The 22,771-nt window shown below is 46.4% G+C and overlaps 1 protein-coding gene across 2 annotated transcripts in view; it reads right to left on the bottom strand.

Annotated features, from left to right (window-relative positions):
• LOC135545510 (glutamate receptor 3-like) overlaps positions 1–22,771 on the bottom strand; it is a 234,616-nt gene that overhangs the window by 97,953 nt on the left and 113,892 nt on the right. For both annotated transcript variants that reach the window (XM_064973154.1, XM_064973155.1), the window contains exon 4: positions 21,527–21,714. In XM_064973154.1, the coding sequence (XP_064829226.1) occupies positions 21,527–21,714 (188 nt within the window). The remainder of the gene's footprint in view (positions 1–21,526; positions 21,715–22,771) is intronic.

Below are 22,771 nucleotides of genomic sequence, written 5' to 3'. Positions count from 1 at the left end.
TGCTGCCTGTGACTGGAACGAATTGCAAAAATCGCTGAAGTTGGAGACTTTTATCTCCCTCACCAACTTCAAACATCAGCTATCTGAGCAGCTAACCGATCGCTGCAGCTGTACATAATCTATTGGTAAATAGCCCACCCATTTTCAACTACCTCATCCCCACAGTTTTTATTTATTTACTTTTCTGCTCTTTTGCACACCAATATCTCTACCTGTACATGATCATCTGATTATTTATCACTCCAGTGTTAATCTGCAATATTGTAATTATTCGCCTACCTCCTCATGCATTTTGCACACATTGTATATAGACTCCCCTTTTTTTCTACTGTGTTATTGACTTGTTAATTGTTTACTCCATGTGTAACTCTGTGTTGTCTGTTCACACTGCTATGCTTTACTCTTGGCCAGGTCGCAGTTGCAAATAAGAACTTGTTCTCAACTAGCCTACCTGGTTAAATAAAGGTGAAATAAAAAAGAAAATAAAAAAAACACCTGTCATAATTGTTTTTTTCTCTAATAACGTTTCACGTTCAAAACTGTGCACTCTCCTCAAACAGCAGCATGGTATTATTTCACTGTAATAGCTACTGTAACGTGGTCAGTGCAGATAGATTAACAAGAGTTTAAGCTTTCTGTCAGTATCAGATATGTCTATGTCCTGGGAAATGTTCTTGTTACTTACAACCTCATGCTAATCGCATTAGCCTACGTTAGCTCAACCTCATGCTAATCGCATTAGCCTACGTTAGCTCAACCTCATGCTAATCGCATTAGCCTACGTTAGCTCAACCTCATGCTAATCGCATTAGCCTACGTTAGCTCAACCATCCCGCAGGGGACCCACCATATCCTGAAGAAGTTCTAAAGCAGAGGTATATTATTATAATATTATTATATATTATAACATTATTGTTATTATTATTGCTAAAGGTAATGGCAGAGCGACCGGGAGTATTCAACCGGGTAAGGTTGGGCAGGCTCGGTGCTCAAGAGCTCCAGTGCGCCTGCACGGTCCGGTCTACCCAGTACCACCTCCACACACCAGCCCTCCGGTGGCAGCTCCCCGCACCAGGCTTCCTGTGCGTGTCCTCGGCCCAGTACCACCAGTGCCAGCAACACGCATCAGGCCTACAGTGCGCCTCGCCTCTCCAGCGCTGCCGGAGCCTTCCTCCTCTCCTGCGCTGCCGGAGTCTCCCGCCTGTTCAAGCGCTGCCCGAGCCTTCCTCCTCTCCTGCGCTGCCGGAGTCTCCCGCCTGTTCAGCGCTGCCAGAGCCTTCCTCCTCTCCTGCGCTGCCGGAGTCTCCCGCCTGTTCAGCCCTGCCAGAGCCTTCCTCCTCTACAGCGCTGCCGGAGTCTCCTGCCTGTTCAGCGCAGCCAGTGCTGCCAGCCTGCATGGAGCAGCCAGAGCTGCCAGTCTGCATGGAGCAGCCAGAGCCGCCAGTCTGCATGGAGCAGCCAGAGCCGCCAGTCAGCATGGAGCAGCCAGATCCGTCAGTCTGCCAGGATCCGCCAGTCAGCCAGACTCTTCCGGATCCGCCAGTCAGCCAGACTCTTCCGGATCCGCCAGTCAGCCAGACTCTTCCAGATCCGCCAGTCAGCCAGACACTTCCGGATCCGCCAGTCAGCCAGACTCTTCCGGATCCGCCAGTCAGCCAGACTCTTCCGGATCCGCCAGTCAGCCAGACTCTTCCGGATCCGCCAGTCAGCCAGACTCTTCCGGATCCGCCAGTCAGCCAGACTCTTCCGGATCCGCCAGTCAGCCATACTCTTCCAGATCCGCCAGTCAGCCAGACTCTTCCAGATCCGCCAGCCAGCCAGGATCTGCCGGATCCAACTAACTGCCTGAGCTTCCTCTCAGTGCCGGGCTTCCTCTCAGTGCCGGGCTTCCTCTCAGTGCCGGGCTTCCTCTCAGTGCCGGGCTTCCTCTCAGTGCCGGGCTTCCTCTCAGTGCCGGGCTTCCTCTCAGTGCCGGGCTTCCTCTCAGTGCCGGGCTCCCCCTCAGTGCCGAGCTGACCCTCAGTCCCGAGCTGACCCTCAGTCCCGAGCTGACCCTCAGTCCCGAGCTGACCCTCAGTCCCGAGCTGACCCTCAGTTCAGTGGGGTTCTGGGTGAGGACTACTTGGCCATGGTCGGCGGCAAGGGTGGACTATCATAGGATGCGAGGAGGAGGGATTAAGACATTAACAGAGTGGGGTCCACGTCCCGCGCTGGAGATGCCACCATGGACAGACGCCCACCCGGACCCTCTCCTATTGTTTTGATGTGCGTCCGGGAGTCCGCACCTTAGGGGGGAGGTTCTGTCACGCCCTGGTCGTAATATATTGTGTTTGTCTTCATTTATTTGGTCAGGCCAGGGTGTGACATGGGTTTATTGTGGTGTGTTTTGTCTTGGGGTTTTGTGGGGTGTTGGGTGTGTGGCTTAGTGGGGTTATCTAGCAAGGTCTATGGCTGTCTGGAGTGGTTCTCAATCAGAGGCAGGTGTTTATCATTGTCTCTGATTGGGAGCCATATTCTTTGAGTATTTCGTGGGTGATTGTTCCTGTCTCACATTTTTTAACCATTGCCAACACCCACAAGGGGTATAAACAACAACAATAAATAAGAATGAAATAAGATAATAGATCCAAAACAAAAATGTGAAGAACATAAATCAATCAACTCTAATTAGCACGTGTAGGACAGTATGCAAGTGTGTGTGCATGGACTTTGCAGATGTATTTATCACAGGTGCAGCACATAGTATTTGTTATACAATTCCTTCTTTGGGGGGCAGAATTGGAATCTCCTCCTCTTGCCTGCCCCAGCTGCAGCCTCAGGTGGATCAGGACAAGATTCAGCCCCCTGAACAGCTTTCACAAGCGCTGCAGAGGCTGCTGTGTGGGGGAGGAGCTCCCTTCTTTGAATGTGTAGGGTTCCAAGACCTTTTCCCAGTTGCTACAGGAACACCCTCCTCTTGTTCTGCTTATCAGACATCAAGGTAGCATTGATCTTGTTCCATATCACGAAGGCGTTGTATGAGGACACATCAATGATGTTATGGAAGATGACCAGGGGCCAGCGGGCAGTCATTCTCCTGCAGCTGTAAGTTCCAATCACCTTGTCCAGGTTGTCCACACCTCCTTTGTTGTGGTTGTAGTCCAGGATGATGGCTGGATTCCTGTCGTCACGGTTACTGATCTCAGCCGTTTTGTGCAGTGTGCTCCGGAGGACCACATTCTTGTTCTTCTTTGAGATGAAAGAAACTAGAGTGGTGGTGGGGGTGAAGGCAAACTTTGATGAGATGGTCTCTCTCCCACTTGTTGTGAGGAGCTCAGGCTTGTTCTTTCTAACTGTGCCAACCATGGTGATCTTCCTCTTCAGGAGCTGCTGGCTGAGTTCAGTACCACACACAATCTACATTTCTCATTGTGTGTGTGTGTCTTTGTGGTTTGTGTGGTGTGTAAATGATTTTACAGATGACCCGAAGACAATCGTTGTTTCCTGGTGGTGGATAGCTTTCATGGAAATATGAACAAAGGAGATGTTTCACTTTTTCTGCATTTGGGGTCACTCTAGAAAAAGTCATCAAATTTCAAGTTGAAAAAATATAATTTAGGGGGTTTTCTCTGCTGTTAAACATAGTGGCGGGTCATGTTTGACCCTTAACCCTCCTGTTGTGTTCGTTTCATGTAATTCTGTGTTCCGGTACAAAATGAACGCCCCATTATAGCTGATTACAAATCCATAATAATACATATATTATCACCTAATCTTGTGTTAGATTTTTTTAATCAACTTTAGATCTTGTGAACATTACAAGTTTTGAACTTCTATTTGATATTTATGGCCTGTGGGCCTCATTGACCTGAGCTCATACAACTCGTTAATGAGTAAAAAAATGCATAATGTAATGGCTTATTTTGACTATAACAAATACTCAGATGAAACATAGTGCTATTTATCACAGACTACTTTGTGTCAAAGTTTAACACAGACTCTCTGCCCCTCACCAGTGTCATGATCAAAGATATAATCAAGAACCTAACATACTGTATATCGGTATTTGGTCATTGTGCTACCACAGAATGAAGGCCAAAATAAAGAGCTTTATATACCAGAGCTGCGAGAAAAGTTCTATATATTATTAAAACAATGTTGTAATTGTTTGTGATGCCAACAGGTGTGGTTTCCGTGGGGAAAATATTATATTGGGGAAGGTTCCCGTTGTCACGTTCGCTACCTTCAAATTCCCTGCCATAGATGAGCCAAGGCGCAGGCTGTATGTCAAAACAGGTAAACAGAAACAAACGTGACACAACCGTCACACAAACACACACACAGAAAATAAATAACTACCCACCACCTTGGTGGGAAAAAAGGCTGCCTAAGTATGATTCCCAATCAGATACAACGATAGACAGCTGCCTCTGATTGGGAACCACACTCGGCCAAAAACAAAGAAATAGACAACATAGAATGCCCACCCCAAATCACACCCTGACCTAACCAAATAGAGAAAGAAAATGGCTCTCTAAGGTCAGGGTGTGACACCCGTGGGGGTTGCCATGGAAGCCAAGAAGGGGAGTAGGGTGTGTGTGTGTGTGTGTGTGCTCAAACACACATGCATGTGGGGTCTGGGAGAGGAAGTGTGTCCATCTGATGAATGGGCATGAACTCAATTTTAAACACTAATTGTAGTCTCACCCACTCATTTGGGGCGGCAGGGTAGCCTAGTGGTTAGAGCGTTGGACTAGTAACCAAAAGGTTTCAAGTTCAAATCCCCAAGCTGACAAGGTACAAAGCTGTCGTTCAGCCCCTGAACAGGCAGTGAACCCACTGTTCCTTGTTCCTAGGCCGTCATTGAAAATAAGAATTTGTTTTTAACTGACTTGCCTAGTAAAATAAAGAAAAAATTAAATTAAATTTCTAATGACCGGTCATTTTTGACCGGAACACCACAGGTGGACAGAAGCGGACAAAAACACCCAACATGTAATGAAAATCATCAACATGTATTTTGTGTGTTCAGATGCCCTGTGTGGACAAAGTCATGGAACCTTATGAAAATCAGACTAAATGAACTAGATTTTTCAGAGAGAAAACTTGTAAATCGGTCCAATTCGACCAGAACACAGCAGGAGGGTTAGGACAACACAAGGGTTAAATACCTTCTCTTAACTGACCTCATCAGTGGATGATGATTCAAATACATTATATTAACTTAAATACAGTGGTTTGCGAAAGTATTCAACCCGCTGGGCATTTGTTCTATTTTGTTGCCTTACAAACTGGAATTAAAATTTTGGGGAGTTTGTATAATTTGATTTGTACAACATGCCTACCACATTTAAGATGCAAAATATGTTTTATTGTGAAACAAACAATAAATAAAACATAAAACAGTGGGCATAAATATTCGCCCCCCAAAATCAATACTTTGTAGAGAAACCTTTTCCAGCAATTACAGCTGCATGTCTCTTGGGGTATGTGTCTATAAGCTTGGCACATCTAAATCACTGGGATTTTTCAAATTATTCAAGGCAAAACTGCTCCAGCTCCTTCAAGTTGGATGGGTTCCGTTGGTGTACAGCAATCTTTAAGTCATACCACAGATTCTCAATTGGAATGAGGTCTGGACTTTGACTAGTCCATTCCAAGACATTTAAATGTTTCCCCTTAAACCAATCGAGTGTTGCTTTAGCAGTATGCTTAGGGTCATTGTCCTGCTGAAAGGTGAACCTCCATCCCAGTTTCAAATCTCTGGAAGACTGAAAGAGGTTTCACTCAAATTTCCCCTTAATTTACCACCATCTATCATTCCTTAAATTCTGACCAGTTTCCCAGTCCCTGCCAACGAAAAACATCCCCACAGCATCATGCTGTCACCACCATGCTTCACTGTGGGGAAGCTGTTCTCGGGGTGATGAGAGGTGTTGTGTTTGCGCCAGACATAGCATTTTCATGGATGGCCAAAATGCTCAATTTAATCTCATCTGACCAGAGTACCTTCTTCCACATGTTTGGGGAATCTCCGACATGACTTTTGGTGAACAGCAAAAGGAAATCAAATGGCTTTTTTTCCGGCCAATCTTCCATAAAGCCCAGCTCTGTGGAGTGTACGGCTTAAAGTGGTCATATGGACAGATGCTCCAATCTCCGCTGTGGAGCTTTTCAGCTTATCTTTGGTCTCTTTGTTGGCTCTCTGATTAATGCCCTCCTTGCCTGGTCTGTGAGTTTTGGTGGGCGGCCCTCTCTTGGCAGGTTCGTTGTGGTGCCAGAATTAATTATTTTTTATTTTCTAATGGATTTAATGATTCTCTGTGGGATGTTCAAAGTTTTGGATCATTTTTATAACCCAACCTTGATCTGTACTTCTCCACAACTTTGTTGTCTCCTTTGTCTCCTGCTTGGAGAGCTCTTTGGTCTTCATGGTGCCACTTTCTTGGTGGTGCCCCTTGCTTAGTAGTGTTGCAGACTCTGGTGCCTTTCAGAACAGGTGTATATATACTGATATCAGGTGACAGATCATGTGACACAAATTGCACACAGGTGGACTTTACTTCATGAATTATGTGGCTTCTGAAGGTAATTAGTTGCACCAGATCTTATTTAGGGGCTTCATAGCAAAGGGGGTGAATGAATATGCTGGCATCACAGTTTTTAATTATTTTAGATTTTTTATTAACAAGTAATTTTTTCCATTTCACTTCCCCAATTTGGACTATTTTGTGTAGGTCCATTACATGAAATACAAATAAAAATCAATTTAAATTACATGTTGTAATGCTACAAAATAGGAAAAATGCCAAGGGGGATGAATACATTTGCAAGGCACTGTACCTTCTGTTAACTGTCCTCAGTGGATAATGATATGCCTTCTGTTATCTGTCCCACAACAGTTGGTGCAATGCTACATACATTATCTATGACATCATCACAACAGTGGATTGTTCTTCAGTATGAATCACAGTCATTCGGATGAGACAGAGGATGTGTTCCTATTGGCACCCTATTATACTATATAGTGCACTACTTTTGACCAGGGCCTCATGGGGCTCTGGAACAATAGGGTGCCATTTGGAACACTTCTAGAGAGAGTAGTTGTACCTTATCCATTAAGTTGTGAGGGAAGCCTCACCATTGGATTAATTTATCTGCAGTGCAGTGCAGCGTATTGACGGCAAACTACAGAGTTGGTTTGTCTGCACTGATCATCACAGAATATACAGACCTTTATTATGTGTCCTATCGGCACTTCACAGCAGTAACAAAACAAACCCATTGAGACGTCTATCTGCTCTGCAACAGCATGACAACAGCAGGACAACAGCAGGCCAATAGCAAAACGAAGAGACAACTCTGGGCCAGAGTGTGTGCAAACTTTTGCCCAGCACCAACACACCACATATGTCTTTTGGTCCGTTCTTATGGCCTTGAGCCCATTAAACCCAGATCCCACAGCAGAGCCCAATGAACCTCATCCCTACAGCAGAGCCCAATGAACCTCATCCCTACAGCAGAGCCCAATGAACCTCATCCCTACAGCAGAGCCCAATGAACCTCATCCCTACAGCAGAGCCCAATGAATCTCATCCATACAGCACAGCCCAATAAACCTCATCCTTACAGAAGAGCCCAATGAACCTCATCCCTACAGAATAGCCCAATGAACCTCATCCCTACAGAAGAGCCCAATGAACCTCATCCCTACAGAAGAGCCCAATGAACCTCATCCCTACAGAAGAGCCCAATGAACCTCATCCCTACAGCAGAGCCCAATGAACCTCATCCCTACAGCAGAGCCCAATGAACCCAATCATACAGCAGAGCCCAATGAACCTCATCCCTACAGCAGAGCCCAATGAACCCAATCATACAGCAGAGCCCAATGAACCTCATCCCTACAGCAGAGCCCAATGAACCTCATCCCTACAGCAGAGCCCAATGAACCTCATCCCTACAGCAGAGCCCAATGAATCTCATCCATACAGAAGAGCCCAATGAACCTCATCCCTACAGAATAGCCCAATGAACCTCATCCCTACAGAAGAGCCCAATGAACCTCATCCCTACAGAAGAGCCCAATGAACCTCATCCCTACAGAAGAGCCCAATGAACCTCATCCCTACAGAAGAGCCCAATGAACCTCAGCCCTACAGCAGAGCCCAATGAACCTCATCCCTACAGCAGAGCCCAATAAACCCCAGAATAATGGTACACCCTGGGAGGCTAGAGTTATGGAATAATGGTACACACTAGGAGGCTAGAGTTATGAATAATGGTACACACTAGGAGGCTAGAGTTATGGAATAATGGTACACCCTGGGAGGCTAGAGTTATGGAATAATGGTACACACTAGGAGGCTAGAGTTATGGAATAATGGTACAACCTAGGAGGCTAGAGTTATGGAATAATGGTACACCCTAGGAGGCTAGAGTTACGGAATAATGGTACAACCTAGGAGGCTAGAGTTATGGAATAATTGTACACACTAGGAGTCTAGAGTTATGGAATAATGGTACAACCTAGGAGGCTAGAGTTATGGAATATTGGTACACCCTAGGAGGCTAGAGTTACGGAATAATGGTACAACCTAGGAGGCTAGAGTTATGGAATAATTGTACACACTAGGAGGCTAGAGTTATGGAATAATGGTACAACCTAGGAGGCTAGAGTTATGGAATATTGGTACACCCTAGGAGGCTAGAGTTACGGAATAATGGTACACCCTAGGAGGCTAGAGTTACGGAATAATGGTACACCCTAGGAGGCTAGAGTTACGGAATAATGGTACACCCTAGGAGGCTAGAGTTACGGAATATTGGTACACCCTAGGAGGCTAGAGTTACGGAATAATGGTACAACCTAGGAGGCTAGAGTTACGGAATAATGGTACACCCTAGGAGGCTAGAGTTACGGAATAATGGTACACCCTAGGAGGCTAGAGTTACGGAATAATGGTACACACTATGAGGCTAGAGTTACGGAATAATGGTACACCCTAGGAGGCTAGAGTTACGGAATAATGGTACACCCTAGGAGGCTAGAGTTATGGAATAATGGTACAACCTAGGAGGCTAGAGTTACGGAATAATGGTACAACCTAGGAGGCTAGAGTTACGGAATAATGGTACAACCTAGGAGGCTAGAGTTACGGAATAATGGTACACCCTAGGAGGCTAGAGTTATGGAATAATTGTACACCCTAGGAGGCTAGAGTTATGGAATAATGGTACACCCTAGGAGGCTAGAGTAACGGAATAATGGTACAACCTAGGAGGCTAGAGTTATGGAATAATGGTACAACCTAGGAGGCTAGAGTTATGGAATAATGGTACACCCTAGGAGGCTAGAGTTACAGAATAATGGTACACCCTAGGAGGCTAGAGTTATGGAATAATGGTACACCCTAGGAGGCTAGAGTAACGGAATAATGGGACACACTAAAGTAGAGGTCTTGACAGGGCGAAGTCCAGCTGCTTCAGAGTCGTCACTGAGGCTTTGGCAAAATTAGTCCAATCAGCTGAAGCTTAGACACCCCATGATGAGGCGACGGAACTGTGTGCGTGTGCGTGTTTGTGAGTTTTATTGTGCATGTTTGTGAGTGTGCCTACTGCTACCCTGGAGGGAGGTGAAGGACTATGTTGAGTGCCTCTCTTTCTTTAACTGCTACCCTGGAGGGAGGTGAAGGACTATGTCGAGTGCCTCCTCTCTTCTTAAAATGCTACCCTGGAGGGAGGTGAAGGACTATGTAAAGTGCCTCCTCTCTTCTTAAAATGCTACCCTGGAGGGAGGTAAAGGACTATGTTGAGTGCCTCCTCTCTTCTTAAACGCCAAAGTAAATTAACAAGGGAACCTACTGATGGGTGTTGGGGGGTGGTTACACCAGAGAGAAAACCCTCATTAAATACCAGCATAGAGACATTGAGTGAATTCACATCAAAATGCTTAGAACACATGCAGATTAGTAGTATTATAGGTAGTAAATCTGAGAACACCATTAAAGATGCAGCCATTAAAATGTCTGAATCCAGTATATTCTCTACTGATGCTTTTAAAAGCTGATGCTTATCCTGAACTAAATAAAGGTTAAATATATATATATTTTTGTACAATTATCGTAAATTTATACTAAAAGCAATTCAGAATTAATCTATTACTCCGGGTATCAAATTAGACAGAAACTAATACTCATTGATGGGATATTGTAAAGCAGGGAGAAACCAATATAATATAGCTAAATGAAATAATATCAACGAATGGAATACAATGAGAGGGGTATGATGCAGTGTAGAAGCATTAAGCCCAGAGAGGAGGTAGGCAGGGTGGACATGCTGGTCTGAGCCCAAACCCCAAACCACACGACTAACAACTTTGGCCACTTTATGGACAACTACCTCTCCCCCTACTGTATTTATTTATTTATTTTGCTCCTTTTTTTGCCTTTACCTCCCTTATCTCACCTCATTTGCTCACATCGTATATAGACTTATTTTTCTACTGTATTATTGACTGTTTGTTTGTTTTACTCCATGTGTAACTCTGTGTTTTTCTATGTGTCAAACTGCTTTGCTTTATCTTGGCCAGGTTGCAAATGTAAATGAGAACTTGTTCTCAACTTGCCTACCTGGTTAAATAAAGGTTAAATAAATAAATGAATAAAAAAACTCCAAGGCCTGAGGTCATCCACGTTTGGCCTGAAGAGTAGGATCCCGGACTTCACCCCCCCCCCAAAAAAAATACAGAAATACAGAAATTGTTATTCTAGAATAACCATGATATAGAGGAGATGGACCCACTGGTTTGTCCTCTGGGTTACAGAGAGCTGGTAGGCCAAGTGGCGCAGAGTTTGAGGTGTCACTACAAACACCCTGGTTCGAATCCAGGCTGTATCACAATCGCCCGTGATTTGGAGTCCCATAGGCTTGTCCAGGTTTTGCCGGGGTAGGCCATCATTATAAATAAGAATTTGTTTGTTCTTAACTAGGTAACTTAAAAATGTCTCCGGAAGAAATGGCAGCAGTTTTACGGGCGCCCAACCAATTGTTCTATTATGTGTTTTTTCCCACGTTATTTGTAACTTATTTTGTACATAATATTTCTGCCACTTACAGCAACAAAAACTTTCTGTATTTCAGGACAGCGATCACTCACCTCGGATTAGACAAAGAGCTTCTGGATATCAGGACAGCGATCACTCACCTTGGATTAGACAAAGAGTTTCTGGATTTCAGGACAGCGATCACTCACCTAGACAAAGAGCTTCTGGATTCAGGACAATCACTCACCTTGGATTAGTTTCTGGATATCAGGACAGCGATCACTCACCTCGGATTAGACAAAGAGCTTCTGGATATCAGGACAGCTATCACTCACCTCGGATTAGACAAAGAGCTTCTGGATATCAGGACAGCGATCACTCACCTCGGATTAGACAAAGAGCTTCTGGATATCAGGACAGCTATCACTCACCTCGGATTAGACAAAGAGCTTCTGGATATCAGGACAGAGATCACTCACCTCGGATTAGACAAAGAGCTTCTGGATATCAGGACAGCGATCACTCACCTCGGATTAGACAAAGATTTTTTCTACAACAAGGAGAACACACAGGACATTCTCCAAACATCCCAGTTACTTGCAAGAGGAAGAGGCGCAGGCATAGAGGACAATAAGCGGGATGCCCCGATAGGATCCGCCGACGGCGAGTGGGAAAGCTGATCACGAATATCCTAACGGGACATCAAAAACTGTAATATCCTATGTTTCACGGAATAGTGGCTGAATGATGACATGGATATTCAGCTAGCGGGATATATACGCTGCACCGGTAAAATAGTACAGCACACTCTGGTAAAACGAGGGCGGGGGCAGTCTGTGCAGATTTGTAAACAACAGCTGGTGCACGAAACCTAAGGAAGTCTCTAGATTTTGCTCGCCTGAAGTAGAGTATATTGTGATAAATTGCAGGCCACACTACCTGCCTTGAGAGTTCTCAGCTATACTTTTCGTGGCTGTTTATTTACCACCACAGACAGATGCTGGCACTAAGACCGCACTCAGTCAGTGTTTAAGGAAACAAGCAAACAGGAAAGCACTCACCCAGAGGCGGCACTCCTAGTGGCCGGAGACTTTAATGCAGAGAAACTTACATCAGTTCTACCAAATTTCTATCAACATGTTAAACGTGCAACCAGAGGGGAAAAACATTCTAGATTACCTGTACTCCACACACAGAGACGCATACAAATCTCTCCATTGCCCTCCATTTGGTAAATCCAACCACAACTCTATACTCCTGATTCCTGCTCACAAGCAAAAAATTAAAGCAAGATGCACCAGTGACTTGGTCTATGAAAAAGTCATCAGATGAAGCAGATGCTAAACTACAGGACTGTTTTGCTATCACAAACTGGAACAGGTTCCAGGATTCATCCGATGGCATTGAGGAGTACACCACATCAGTCACTGGCTTTATCAATAAATGCATTGATGACGTCGTCCCCACAGTGACCGTACGTACATACCCCAACCAGAAGCTATGGATTACAGGCAACATTCGCACTGAGCTAAGACATAAAGCAGCCGCTTTCAAGGTGCGGGACTCTAACCTGGAAGAAATCCTGCTATGCCCTGCGACAAACCATCAAACAGGCAAAGCGTCAATACAGGGCTAAGATTGAATCATACTACACCGGCTTCGACGCTTGTCTTATGTGGCAGGGCTTGCAAACTGTTACAGACTACAAAGGGAAGCACAGCTGCGAGCTGCCCAGTGACACAAGCCTACCAGACGAGCTGAATCACTTCTATGCTCGCTTCGAGGCAAGCAACACTGAAGCTTGCATGAGAGCATCAGCTGTTCCTGACGACTGTGTGATCACACTCTCCACGGCCGATGTGAGTAAGACCATTAAAGAGGTCAACATACACCTGGCTGCGGGGCCAGATGGATTACCAGGATGTGTGCTCCGGGTATGTGCTGACCAACTGGCAGATGTCTTCACTGACATTTTCAACATGTCTCTGATTAAGTCCATAATACCAACATGTTTTAAGCAAACCACCATAGTCCCTGTACCCAAGAACACAAAGGCAACCTGCATAAATGACTACAGACCCGTAGCACTCACGTCCGTAGCCATGAAGTGCTTTGAAATGGCTGGTAATGGCGCACATCAACACCATTGTCCCAGAAACCCTAGACCCATTCCAATTTTCACCCAAACAGTTCCACAGATGATGCAATCTTTCTATTGCACTCCACAATAGCCTTTCCCACCTGGAACAAAAGGAACAAAATATGTGAGATTGACTACAGCTCAGCGTTCAATGCCATAGTACCCTCAAAGCTCATCACTAAGGATCCTGGGACTTAACACCTCCCTCTGCAACTGGATCCTGGACTTCCTGCCCCTAGGTGGTGAGGGTAGGTAGCAACACATCTGCCACGCTGATCCTCAACGCTGGAGCCCCCCAGGGGTGCATGCTCAGTCCCCTCCTGCACTCCCTGTTCACCCACGACTGCATGGCCAGGCATGACTCCAACACCATGATTAAGATTACAGATGACACAACAGTGGTAGGCCTGATCACCAACAATGATGAGACAGCCTATAGGGAGGAGGTCAGAGACCTGGCAGTGTGGTGCCAGAATAACAACCTATGCTTTAACGTAACCAAGACTAAGGAGATGATTGGATGTCAGAAGGTGAATTCACCAATTTGTAAGTCGCTCTGGATAAGAGCGTCTGCTAAATGACTTAAATGTAAATGTAAATGTAATTGTGCACTACAGGAAAAGGAGGGCCGAGCATGCGCCCATTCTCATCGACAGGGCTGTAGTGGAGCAGGTTGAGAGCTTCAAAGTCCTTGGTGTCCACATCAACAACAAACTAGAATGGTCCAAACACACCAAGACAGTCGTGAAGAGGGAACGACAAAGCCTATTCCCCCTCAGGAAACTAACAAGATGAATCCTGAGATCCTCAAAAGGTTCTACAGCTGCAAGATCGAGAGCATCCTCACTGGTTGCATCACCGCCTGGTATGGCAATTGCTCGGCCTCTGACCGCAAGGCACTACAGAGGGTAGTGCATATGGCCCAGCTAAGCTTCCTGCCATCCAGGACATCTACACCAGGCGGTGTCAGAGGAAGGCCCTGAGAATTGTCAAAGACCCCAGCCACCCCAGTCATATACTATTCTCTCTACTACCGTATGACGAGCGGTACCGGAGTGCCAAGTCTAGGACAAAAAGGTTTCTCAACAGTTTTTACCCCCAAGCCATAAGACTCCTGAACAGGTAATCAAAAAAGTGTGCCTCCACTCATATCATATATGCATAGTCACTTTAACCATATCTACATGTACATACTACCTCAATCAGCCTGACTAACCGATATCTGTAAGTAGCCTTGCTACTGTTATAGCCTCCCTACTGTATATAGCCTCACTACTTTTAAAGTCTCGATACTGTATGTAGCCTCTCTACTGTTATAGCCTCCCTACTGTATATAGCCTCACTACTTTTAAAGCCTCGATACTGTATGTAGCCTCTCTACTGTTATAGCCTCGATACTGTATGTAGCCTCTCCTGTTATAGCCTCCCTACTGTATATAGCCTCACTACTTTTAAAGCCTCGATACTGTATATAGCCTCACTACTTTTAAAGCCTCGATACTGTATGTAGCCTCTCTACTGTTATAGCCTCCCAACTGTATATAGCCTCACTACTTTTAAAGCCTCGATACTGTATGTAGCCTCTCTACTTTTATAGCCTCGATACTGTATGTAGCCTCACTACTGTTATTTTCCAAAGTCTTTTTACTGTTGTTTTAATTTCTTTACTTACCTATTGTTACCCTAATACCTTATTTGCACTATTGGTTAGAGCCTGTAAGTAAGAATTTCACTGTAAGGTCTACACCTGTTGTATTCAGAGCACGAGACAAATACACTTTGATTTGACTTGCCTGGTTAAATAAAAAAAAGTAAAGAACATAGTCCCACCAAACGAGCATATGAGTAAAACAGGGAAGGGACTCAGGGGGTATGTACATTTGGTATAGAGCAGACCCAGTCCATTAAATAATCAAATCAGGAGCATCTGGTTAGAAATAAATAAGGAAATGATCTCGAGACAAATGCCCTGCTGTGTGCTACCTAAATCCCCCAACTACAATCTCCATGCTTTAATGAAGACAGCTTCTCCATCCTAGAGGGGGAGAAGAACCATTTCCAGGCTCAGGGACATGTACTAGTCTGTGGTGATCTAAATGCCAGAACTGGACAAGAAACTGACACCCTCAACACACAGGGGGATAAACATCTACCTGGAGTTGATACCCTTCATTCCCCCTAGACACAACTACGACAACACAACCAACAAAAATGGGTCACAACTCCTGCAGCTCTGTGTCACGCTGGGTATGTACATAGTCAATAATAGGCTTCTAGGGGACTCTCCGGAATCGAGGATCCATTTATCCCTACCCACGGGATACAACGGAGATACTGCCGGCTGCCAGGGTTTCCTCCTCAAACTGAACTTATATCTAGCCACGGCCTCCCCAGTACCATCTGACCGTGAGAAGAGTTACGCCCTCGTCTCATGCCTCACCGGGAAAGCCCTGGAATGGGCCAGCACTGTGTATAGAAGGGAGGATGCGGCGTTGGACCATTTTGAGGAGTTCACCCGCCAATTCCGGATAGTATTCGATCACCCACCTGAAGGCAAAGCAGCGGGTGAGCTCCTCTATCATCTGAGGCAGGAGACGAGGAGTGCCCAGGATTTTGCTTTGTAGTTTCGGACCTTGGCTTCCGGCGCTGGATGGAGCGACAGGGCCCTGATCGACCATTATCGGTGTAGTCTACGCGAGGACGTCCGTCGTGAGCTGGCCTGTAGAGACACCACCCTCACCTTCGACCAGCTGGTGGACATGTCCATCAAGCTGGACAACATGCTGGCTACCCGTGGACGTCTAGATCGGGGTCTGGTTGTTCCACCCCCCCGCACCCTCTCTCCCGAACCTATGGAATTGGGAGGGATGGTGCGCAGCACCATTCATGGTCGCAGAGGGAAAACTGCTGATTGGTGCCGGGTTGGTTCCTCTGGGAATAGAGAGGGCAGGCAGGGCATTCTGGCATCACCCCAGGTGAGTAGGCACCATTCTCATCCAGAGCCCTCTGCTGCACTAATGTTTGTCTCTGTCTCTTTTCCTGATTTTTCACTGCATTCCCAGTATAAGGCACTAGTAGATTCAGGTGCGGCTGGGAATTTCATTAATATATATATATATATATATATATCCCATTTAGCAGACGCTTTTGTCCAAAGCGACTTACAAGTCGGCTGGGGCCATACTTTTTTACATATGGGTGGCCCCAGCGGGAATCGAACCCACGACGCTTGGCGTTGCAAGCGCCATGCTCTACCGACTGAGCCACACAGGACCCAATAAAAGTGTAGCTCATAGTCTAGGGATCCCTATTGTTCCTGTGGATATGCCTTTCCCTATTCATGCCTTAGATAGTCGACCATTAGGGTCAGGGTTTATCATGGAGGTAACCGCACCTTTGTGTATGATAACGCAGGAGGGTCACAAGGAGAAGATTAGTCTTTTCCTTATTGATTCTCCTGCGTATTCTGTGGTGCTAGGCCTACCCTGGTTAGTTTGTCATAACCCCACTGTTTCTTGGCCACAGAGGGCTCTCACAGGGTGGTCGCGAGAATGCTCAGGTAGGTGTTTAGGGGTTTCAGTTGGTGCTACTACGGTGGAAAGTCTAGACCAGGTCTCCACCGTGCGCATTCCCCCCGAATATGCCGATTTGGCTCTCGCCTTCTGTAAAAAGAAGGCGACTCAATTACCACCCCATCGACGGGGGGATTGTGCGATAGATCTCCTGGTAGACGCTGCATATCCCAAGAGTCACGTGTATCCCCTGTCGCAAGCGGAGACGGAGGCTATGGAGACATATGTCTCTGAATCCCTGCATCAGGGGTTCATTCAGCCATCCATTTCACTCGTCACTTCGAGTTTCTTTTTTGTGAAAAAAAAGGATGGCGGTTTACGCCCGTGTATTGATTATCGAGGTCTTAATAAAATCACAGTGAAATATAGTTACCCGCTACCTCTGATCAATGCGGTTATTGAGTTAATGCACAGGGCACGTTTTTTCACAAAATTGGATCTCAGGAGTGCGTACAATCTGGTGCGTATTAAGAGGGGTGATGAGTGGAAGACGGCATTTAGCACTACCTCAGGTCATTATGAGTACCTGGTCATGCCATATGGGTTGATGAATGCTCCATCAGTTTTCCAATCATTTGTAGATGAGATCTTCAGGGACCTGCACGGGCAGGGTGTAGTGGTGTATATCGATGATATTCTGATATACTCTGCTACACGCGCCGAGCATGTGTCCCTGGTGCGCAGGGTGCTTGGTCGCCTGTTGGAGCATGATCTATATGTCAAGGCTTAGAAATGCTTGTTTTTCCAACAATCCATACCTTCCTAGGGCATCGGATTTCCACTTCAGGAGTGGAGATGGAGAGCGACCGCATTACAGCCGTGCGTAATTGGCCGACCCCAACCACGGTAAAGGAGTTGCAGCGTTTTTTGGGGTTTTCCAATTACTACCGGAGGTTTATCCAGGGTTTTGGTCAGGTGGCAGCTCCCATTACCTCACTGCTAAAGGGGGGCCCGGTGCGCTTGCAGTGGTCGGCTGAGGCGAACAGGGCTTTTGAGCACCTGAAGACTCTGTTTACCTCGGTGCCTGTGCTGGCTCATCTGGATCCCTCTTTGCCATTCATAGTGGAGGTGGACGCATCCGAAGCTGGGATAGGAGCAGTGCTCTCTCAGCGTTCGGGTACGCCACTGAGGCTTCGCCCCTGTGCTTTCTTTTCGAAGAAACTCAGCCCGGCGGAGCGAAACTATGATGTGGGGAACTGAGAGCTGTTAGCTGTCATAGAAGCCTTGAAGGTGTGGAGGCATTGGCTTGAGGGGGCTAAACACCCTTTTCTCATCTGGACTGACCACCGCAATCTGGAGTACATCCGGCAGGCGAAGAGATTGAATCCTCGCCAGGCAAGGTGGGCCATGTTTTTCACTCGTTTTGTGTTTACTCTTTCTTACAGACCAGGTTCCCAGAAAGTTAAGGCAGATGCATTGTCTCTGCTGTATGACACAGAGGAGCGGTCCATGGATCCCACTCCCATACTCCCAGCTTCGTGTCTGGTGGCGCCTGTAGTGTGGGAGCTGGACGCGGACATTGAGCGGGTGTCACGTGCAGAGCCTTCTCCCCCTGAGTGTCCAGCTGGTCGTCTGTACATTCCGTCTGCTGTCCGCGACCGATTGATATATTGGGCTCACACGTCACCCTCCTCTGGTCATCCTGGGATAGGTCGGACGATGCGCTGTCTTGAAGGAAGGTACTGGTGGCCCACTTTAGCTAAGGACGTGAGGATTTATGTTTCTTCCTGTTTGGTGTGCGCCCAGTGCAAGGCTCCTAGACACCTGCCCAGAGGTAAGCTACAACCTCTACCCATTCCTCAACGGCCATGGTCACACCTGTCGGTGGATTTTTTGACTGATCTTCCTTCTTCACAGGGTTACACCACGATCCTGGTCGTTGTGGATCGGTTTTCAAAGTCCTGTCGTCTCCTCCCTTTGCCCGGTCTCCCTACGGCCTTACAAACTGCAGAGGCCCTGTTTACACACGTTTTCCAGCACTATGGGGTGCCTGAGGATATAGTGTCTGATCGGGGTCCCCAGTTCACATCAAGGGTCTGGAAGGCGTTCATGGAGCGTCTGGGGATCTTGGTTAGTCTTACCTCAGGTTTTCACCCCGAGAGTAATGGGCAGGTGGAGAGAGTTAACCAGGATGTGGTAGGTTTCTGTGGTCTTATTGCCAGGATCGGCCGGGGGAGTGGGCAAAGTTCGTGCCCTGGGCAGAGATGGCTCAGAACTCGCTACGTCACACCTCCACTAACCTTAATCCCTTTCAATGTGTATTAGGGTATCAGCCGGTTCTGGCTCCTTGGCATCAGAGCCAGACCGAGGCCCCTGCGGTGGACAATTGGTTTCGGCACGCTGAGGAAACATGGGAGGCAGCCCACGTGCACCTTCAGCGTTCCATAAGGCGCCAGAAAATTGGCGCCAGAAAATTGGCGCCAGAAAATTGGCGCAGACCGTCGCCGCAGTGAGGCCCCAGTGTTCGCACCAGGGGACAGGGTCTGTCTCTCGACCCAAAACCTGCCCCTTCGCCTGCTCTGCCGGAAGCTGGGTCCGCGGTTTGTGGGGCCGTTTAAAGTCCTGAGGAGAGTGAACGAGGTATGTTATAGGTTACAACTACCCACTCAGTACCGTATTAACCCCTCGTTCCATGTGTCTCTCCTCAGGCCGATGGTGGCTGGCCCGCTCCAGGAGGCTGAAGTGCGTGATGTTCCTCCGCCTCCTCTAGACATCGAGGGGGTTCCGGCGTACTCTGTTCGATCCATTTTGGATTTGAGACGTCGGGCGAGGGGCCTTCAGTACCTCGTGGACTGGGAGGGGTATGGGCCGGAGGAGAGATGCTGGGTTCCGGTGGAGGACGTGTTAGATCCTTCCATGCTATCAGAATTCCACCGTCTCCATCCGGATCGCCCTGCACCTCGCCCTCCGGGTCGTCCCCGAGGCCGGTGTCGACGCGCAGCTGGAGCCGCGCGTCAGGGAGGGGGGGGGGTACTGTCATGACTTCTGCCGAAGTCGTTGCCTCTCCTTGTTCGGGCGGTGTTCGGCGTTCGAAGTCACCGGTCTTCTAGCCATCATTGATCCTTTTTTCATTTTCCATTGGTTTTGTCTTGTCTTCCCACACACCTGTTTTCAACCCCATTCATTACCTGTTGTGTATTTAACCCTCTGTTTCCCCTCATGTCTTTGTCAGAGATTGTTTTATTTTCAGTATAGTGTGATTGTTGCATAGGTGCGCGTCGGGTCCTCGTACCCATGTTTGGTTTGTTTGTTAATTTATTGTTATGGAGCATACTCGTGAATCTTTATTAAAAGACTCCATTTTACACTCAGTTTGACTCTCCTGCGCCTGACTTCCCTGCCACCTATTACACCTATGTGTGACAATATATCTTTTTTAAATTACGAGCCTCGTTGGTTAAGCCACAGGAAAAACACAGCAACCTTCCCGCTAGTCATGGTGGGCTGAGATAATGAGTGGGCTGGACATGCCGAGAGATGAATTTGGATTGGTCTGCCATACAGTGTCTGTCTATTTGAGATGGTCAGTAGGTAATCCTGTCTAAAGTGGCTTTTTTTTAAGAATCGCGTATTGAAACTTAACAGAAGACTTGACTATGTATCGATTTCAATAGAACTTCGCTCATCTGAGTGTGAATGAGCTCAGAATAACAGATGAATTTACTGACGCTCAACACCGGTTGAATATGGCCGGTATCAGTCAACATCTGTAAAGAAAAAGCAGTAATTCAATTGTTGCCAGGAGTTACAGTCCCCACTCTGGATAACATGAAAACAGCCAAACCAGCTCTGCTGGCGTGAGTGAAATGGTCAGAGTTTGGGTGGGGGCTAAAGCTTAAGAGGAGTTTTATGGCATTGTACGTGGTCAGTGTGAACCAGAGTGACTTGACACAAGAACGGAAACGACACAGGACGTCTTATTGAAAGGGGTGGCAGTCTGCCTTCAAGCATTCATCCATGTAAATGAGTGGAGTCTAGCTACAGTTTCAGATATTATACATTTCTAATTTTGTCAGAAAGTTGTTTTCATTGCAAGTTAAAGCTTACTGTTAGCTCGCTAGCTAACATTATGTTTACGATCTGTGTATAATAATATAGAAATGGCATATTGCACAAAATCTACAATGGAATGGTTCAAAAATAAACATATCCAGGTGTTAGAATAGCCAAGTCAAAGTCCAGACCTGAATCCAATCGAGAATCTGTGGAAAGAACTGAAAACTGCTGTTCACAAATGCTCTCCATCCAACCTCACTGAGCTTGAGCTGTTTTGCAAGGAGGAATGGGAAAAAAATTCAGTCTCTCGATGTGCAAAACTGATAGAGACATACCCCAAGCGACTTACAGCTGTAATCGCAGCAAAAGGTGGCGCTACAAAGTATTAACTTAAGGGGGCTGAATAATTTTGCACACCCAATATTTCAGTTTTTGATTTGTTAAAAAAGTTTGAAATATCCAATAAATGTCGTTCCACTTCATGATTGTGTCCCACTTGTTGTTGATTCTTCACAAAAAAATACGGTTTTATATCTTTATGTTTGAAGCCTGAAATGGGGGTGAACAACATTACATGAAATACAAATAAAAATGCATTTAAATTGCAGGTTATAATGCAACAAAAAAGGAAAAATGCCAAGGGGATGAATACTTTTCCAAGGCACTGTACTGAACATACATATAAGCACAACGTACCCCATAGTGGAATTTTGATTGTAGAACATTTTCGAAAACGTATAAACAATTTAAAGCTGAAATGTCTTGAGTCAATAAATATTCCATAAAGTCCTTACCTGTCCGAGGATAGTGTTGATCCTGTCCACCTCACAGTCGATGATGTAACGTTTCTCCTGCCTCCTGTCCATCTCCTCCAGGATCCGTTTGAACTCTGCTGCGTCCGTGATGCTCCCCACAGACCGAGCCGTCACCTGCCAATTGTTCGTCACCGCTGACTCCATGATGGCCTGAAGGATAGAGAAGCCTAGAGAGGGAGAGAGCGAAAAAGAAAAACAGAGCTGTTTATAAATAAGTGCAATCAACTAAGGAAGGTGCTTAATGTATAATGTGTTTAATGTGGCATTAGGTCATGTTTCCCCATTACAACCTGAAATAACAGTAGATGTCCTTCTGCATTGACAAGACAATATCACATGAAGACGAGGGGTGGGTGTGGAGGAGACCAGAGCAAGATTTCTTATCTCCATGTTTTTAACTAGAGGAGGGCTGATGATCTCCATGTTATTAACTAGAGGAGGGCTGGTGATCTCCATGTTATTAACTAGAGGAGGGCTGCTGATCTCCATGTTATTAACTAGAGGAGGGCTGATGATCTCCATGTTATTAACTTTGCAGACAGAGTTCAGTGTGTCAAATCGGAGGGCATGCTGTCCGGTCCTCTGGCAGTCTCTATGGGGGTGCCACAGGGTTCAATTCTCGGGCCGACTCTTTTCTCTGTATATATCAATGATGTTGCTCTTGCTGCGGGCGATTCCCTGATCCACCTCTACGCAGACGACACCATTCTATATACTTCCGGCCCGTCCTTGGACACTGTGCTATCTAACCTCCAAACGAGCTTCAATGCCATACAACACTCCATCCGTGGCTTCCAACTGCTCTTAAATGCTAGTAAAACCAAATGCATGCTTTTCAACCGATCGCTGCCTACACCCGCATGCCCGACTAGCATCACCACCCTGGATGGTTCCGACCTTGAATATGTGGACATCTATAAGTACCTAGGTGTCTGGCTAGACTGTAAACTCTCCTTCCAGACTCATATCAAACATCTCCAATCGAAAATCAAATCAAGAGTCGGCTTTCTATTCCGCAACAAAGCCTCATTCACTCACGCCGCCAAACTTACCCTAGTAAAACTGACTATCCTACCGATCCTCGACTTCGGCGATGTCATCTACAAAATTTCTTCCAACACTCTACTCAGCAAACTGGATGCAGTTTATCACAGTGCCATCCGTTTTACATTTACATTTACATTTAAGTCATTTAGCAGACGCTCTTATCCAGAGCGACTTACA

This window comes from Oncorhynchus masou, chromosome 9 (assembly GCF_036934945.1).
Source record: "Oncorhynchus masou masou isolate Uvic2021 chromosome 9, UVic_Omas_1.1, whole genome shotgun sequence".
In the NCBI taxonomy this organism is placed as follows: Eukaryota; Metazoa; Chordata; class Actinopteri; order Salmoniformes; family Salmonidae; genus Oncorhynchus; species Oncorhynchus masou.
This window is presented reverse-complemented; position numbering and strand designations above follow the sequence as displayed.